Source organism: Silene latifolia, chromosome X (assembly GCF_048544455.1).
Source record: "Silene latifolia isolate original U9 population chromosome X, ASM4854445v1, whole genome shotgun sequence".
NCBI lineage: Eukaryota > Viridiplantae > Streptophyta > Magnoliopsida > Caryophyllales > Caryophyllaceae > Silene > Silene latifolia.
This window is the reverse complement of record NC_133537.1, coordinates 339,648,968-339,652,952: the sequence shown is the minus strand read 5'-3', so window position 1 is coordinate 339,652,952 and position 3,985 is coordinate 339,648,968. Positions and strand designations below refer to the sequence as shown.

Sequence of the window (3,985 nt, the reverse complement as noted above, 5' to 3'; positions counted from 1 at the left end):
GGATGTCTGAACACGGACTTCAAAGTCAACATCCACAACAATCTTTAATGGACGACCAGTGCTGGACAAAGGAAAACACCCATCTTTACTTGTCTTGATTGATGAAGTTTCAAAGAAATACCTGCAACAAGACCCAAGAAAGAGTCTCGGAGATTCATCTCCTTGGCTGTGATATACTTTTTCAGGAGACCAACGAGCTACCAAAAACTCATCTTTACTCGTCTTAATCGATACAGCTTCAGAGAAATACCTACTACAAGAACCAAGAAAGCGTCTCGGAGATTCATCTATTTGACTATGTAAAGACTGGTAAAGATTCACTCTTATCTCGTTATAGGCTCTGTTTGACAACGCATTTCAGGTACCTATTTGACTGAAGTAGCTTTTTTGACAAAAAATTCACGTAGTTTATTTTTTTGCACGTGTTTGGCAAGTAGCTTATTTGGCCAAATAAGCTACCTGAAATGGAATATTTGTTATCTAGGGTAACATTTGAGATTTCAGGTAGCAGATTCTAGTTTGTCTTCCTTTTTTACCCCTCTAATCTATGATATATTAAATAATTATTATATTCTTTACGTCATTCCACCAAAATAAGCTAACTTTTCAATTAGTTTGACAAACATTTTTTTATATAATTAGTCATCTTATCAACTCCTAATTTTCAGCTACTTTTTCAGGTTTCAGTTAGATTTTTAGGTTTCAGTTACCTTAGCTTCTCAATTAATTTTACCAAACAGAGTCATACTAAAAATTCTAACACAGAAGGCTCAGAATTATTCTTCAACGCAGTCGAAACCTACATTAATATACACTATATATATACTAAATATAGTACGCTCTAATGATACCCAAAAACCCGTCTCACCCTAATTCCATCCTATTAGGGCACTAATATTGATCCGTCTTAAACTTAAGATGAATGATTCCATCTTAAATGAGAATTTGTAAGAGTTGAAATAAGCGAAATTAAACTAGATTAGGAGCGAAAATAGATTAACGTTACCCAAAAATTTATTACTCCGTATATCAGGTAATGTTGAGGCGGGTTCATCTGCGCCAAAGGTCGTCGAGATGAGACCTCATGTTACCAAACAAGTACAATTCATGAAAATGGGACAAAATTCACACTTAGACATTTTCTTGATGTGTTTTCCCGTCTCCGTCATTTGTGGGCTCGACATCAAATTCGATGTCGAGCCCATAGTGACAAAGACCTTTTCTTTAGGCTTATACTCCCTCCATTCAACTCCACACTACACATATACCCTTTTCATCCATTCAACTCCACACTACACCTTTCCTAAAAAGGAAATGAAAAAGACAATTTTATCCTAATTCCAACAACTTATTTACATCAAATGCCATTGTTGGCCCACTCTATTCCACCATAAAACCCCACATTTATATTTTTTTAACATTTTTAACCCCACCATTCTTTTCCCTATGTACTTTTAAACGTTTTTTTAATCCGTTCATTAATACCCGTGCAAAAAGCATAAGTGTAGTGTGGAGTTGAATGGAGGGAGTAGTTAACTTCGTGGGCCCTCATGTGACTTGTTGAGTTGACTCCCCCGTTTCTCCCTCTAAAGCATACACACATTCAAGTCTCACCAACCCACACGGCACAAACAAACACCCTCTATCCTTTTCCTAGTTTCCATGGTAAATTCTTAGTTATGGTAATTCCTCATCCCTCTTATCATTTTCTCCTTATTTTTCGTGATTCCTTTATTTATATTTATTGGGTTTTGTTTAATTTTATTGGAATTATTATCATAAAAATTTAGACATGTGAACATTTATTTTGTGTATGTAAATATAATACGATCATAACAAGAAGTCAACAACAATAATATCCCTAGTATCGGGGTTTGGATATTGGCAGTCTTACCCTTCTGTTAGCAACACAAAGTGACTGTTTCCGAAAGTATTAATATGATCATCTGGGTGTTATTAATATTGAACTTGCTTATCATTGTTTGATATTATTTCAATTTTTTGTTCTATTGTTCTTGGTAATTACTTTGAATTGAATTGAACTGAAATCTGATTTTAATTTGTTTACTTTCCAATTTAATTGGGTACTTCATCAATTTGATCGTCATAAATTATAGATTGAGATCGTCACAAATTATAGAATGAGACCGTCTTATACAGTTAGACTGTTAAATACTTACTTGTTACTATTAACAAATGCGTGTTTTTATATATAAAAGGACGGCCTTATACAATAAAATTGTTTATCGAACAACAACAATACCTCAGTGCCTACTAGTGCACCCGCAAATTGCGAGGTAAGGGGGGTGGGACTGTTGTCGAATGACCCAAGGTGAAAATTAGGTTGAGAATTGATATTGTATATTGTTAATTATAATTATAATTGATTCCTGATTAATGAAATCTGGAAAGGCTGTCAACTGTTGTAATATGTTGCTGTGTTTTTGTTTCTGAAACTGACATTGGGTGAATTGTTGACACAGAATAAATAAAATTTAATTGGTAAGTGGACAAAAATGCCTCAATAGATCCTGCAAATTGCGGGGTAAAAGGGGTCGGATGTTTGTAGCCTTACTCTTGTGTTTGCAACACAAAGAGACCGTTTCCGAATGACCCAAGATGAATATTGCGTTGAGAATTGCATATAGTTTATTGTTGTCAACTTTTCTGATATGTTGCTGTGTTTTTGTTGCTGAAACTGAAATTGGGTGAATTATTGACACAGAATAAAATTTAATTGGTAAGCGGATTTTGAGATTAGTGGAAGACTGGAAGGTTTAGTTTATTGAAGAAAGAATTTAGAGAGAAGGATATAATGTCTAGTGGTGGAGGGAATACACACTGGTGTTACCAATGCCAGCAGCCGGTTTGCCCTCGAAGACGAGGCACAGTCTGTCCTCATTGTGATGGAGGGTTTCTACAAGAGTTACAAGAGTGTGGTGCTGGTGCTGCTGCTGGTGGAGGTAGAGGTGGCGGTGGCGGCAGTGGTGGTAATATCAGTGGTAGGTATGCCTCGATTGCGAATAGAGATGGTCCTGATCAATTGTTTGGAATAATTGAAGCGTTCGAGTCTTTAATGCTTCGGAGTAGCCCGGAGCACAGGGTCAGACTAATGGAAACTTTGGATGCTTTTATGGGCCAGAGTAGGTCTTTGTTGGCTTCTCGAGAGCAAGTACCGGGTAGGATGTCTAGAAGTGGTGGGTTTGAGATGTTTTTGAATGGAAACCGTCCAGGAACTCGTGGAAACAATGGAGATTTTTTTGTTCAGTCTGGCTTGCATGATTTGATACAAGACCTAACGGTTGAAAGGCGTGGACCGCGTGGTTCAGTTCCGGCTCCTCAATCTGCAATTGATGGAATGCCGACGATTAAGATAACTAGGGCCCACCTGCAGACTGATTCACACTGCCCTGTGTGTAAAGATCAGTTTGAATTGGGCTCGGAAGCAAGGCAAATGCCATGTAACCATATTTACCACTCTGATTGCATTGTCCCTTGGTTGGTCCGGCACAACTCATGCCCTGTTTGTCGCCAAGAAATAGGCACCGGTCCTAACCCAAGTATAGGCAGTAGAAGTGCCGCTGGTGGAAACTCGAGAAATGATCAGAACCCCGGAAGGAGGAGTCCATTCTCATTCCTGTGGCCTTTCCGCTCATCAAACACTACCAACAGAGAATATGTTGAAACAACCAGGAGCAGCAACCCAGCTACAACCACAGCTAATGGTGAGAATCACGAGATGCACTATTCCGGCTGGCCTTTTGATTACTAGATAATGTATGTGAACCCAATGTTTTATTTATATTAAGTGAATTCAGTAAATATGTTGCCTGGACAAAAATGCTATCTCTCGGACACGACTAAGTTTTTTTTGCCCTAAGAACTGCAGGTTACGAGTGTTTCTTTCAATCATGATGTAATATATATCCTGAATTCCTGATGTTAACTTCTTTGTGTTTATTTGGAATCACGGCCCCTTTTATGA

The 3,985-nt window shown here is 37.8% G+C and overlaps 1 protein-coding gene across 1 annotated transcript; it reads left to right on the top strand.

Moving 5' to 3' along the window:
• Positions 1–1,562: 1,562 nt before the first annotated feature.
• On the top strand, positions 1,563–3,985 carry LOC141619360 (putative E3 ubiquitin-protein ligase RHC1A). The gene is made up of 2 exons (XM_074436383.1): positions 1,563–1,682; positions 2,726–3,985. Exon 2 carries the CDS (start codon positions 2,816–2,818, stop codon positions 3,770–3,772), a length of 957 nt encoding a protein of 318 aa, XP_074292484.1. The 5' UTR covers positions 1,563–1,682; positions 2,726–2,815; the 3' UTR covers positions 3,773–3,985.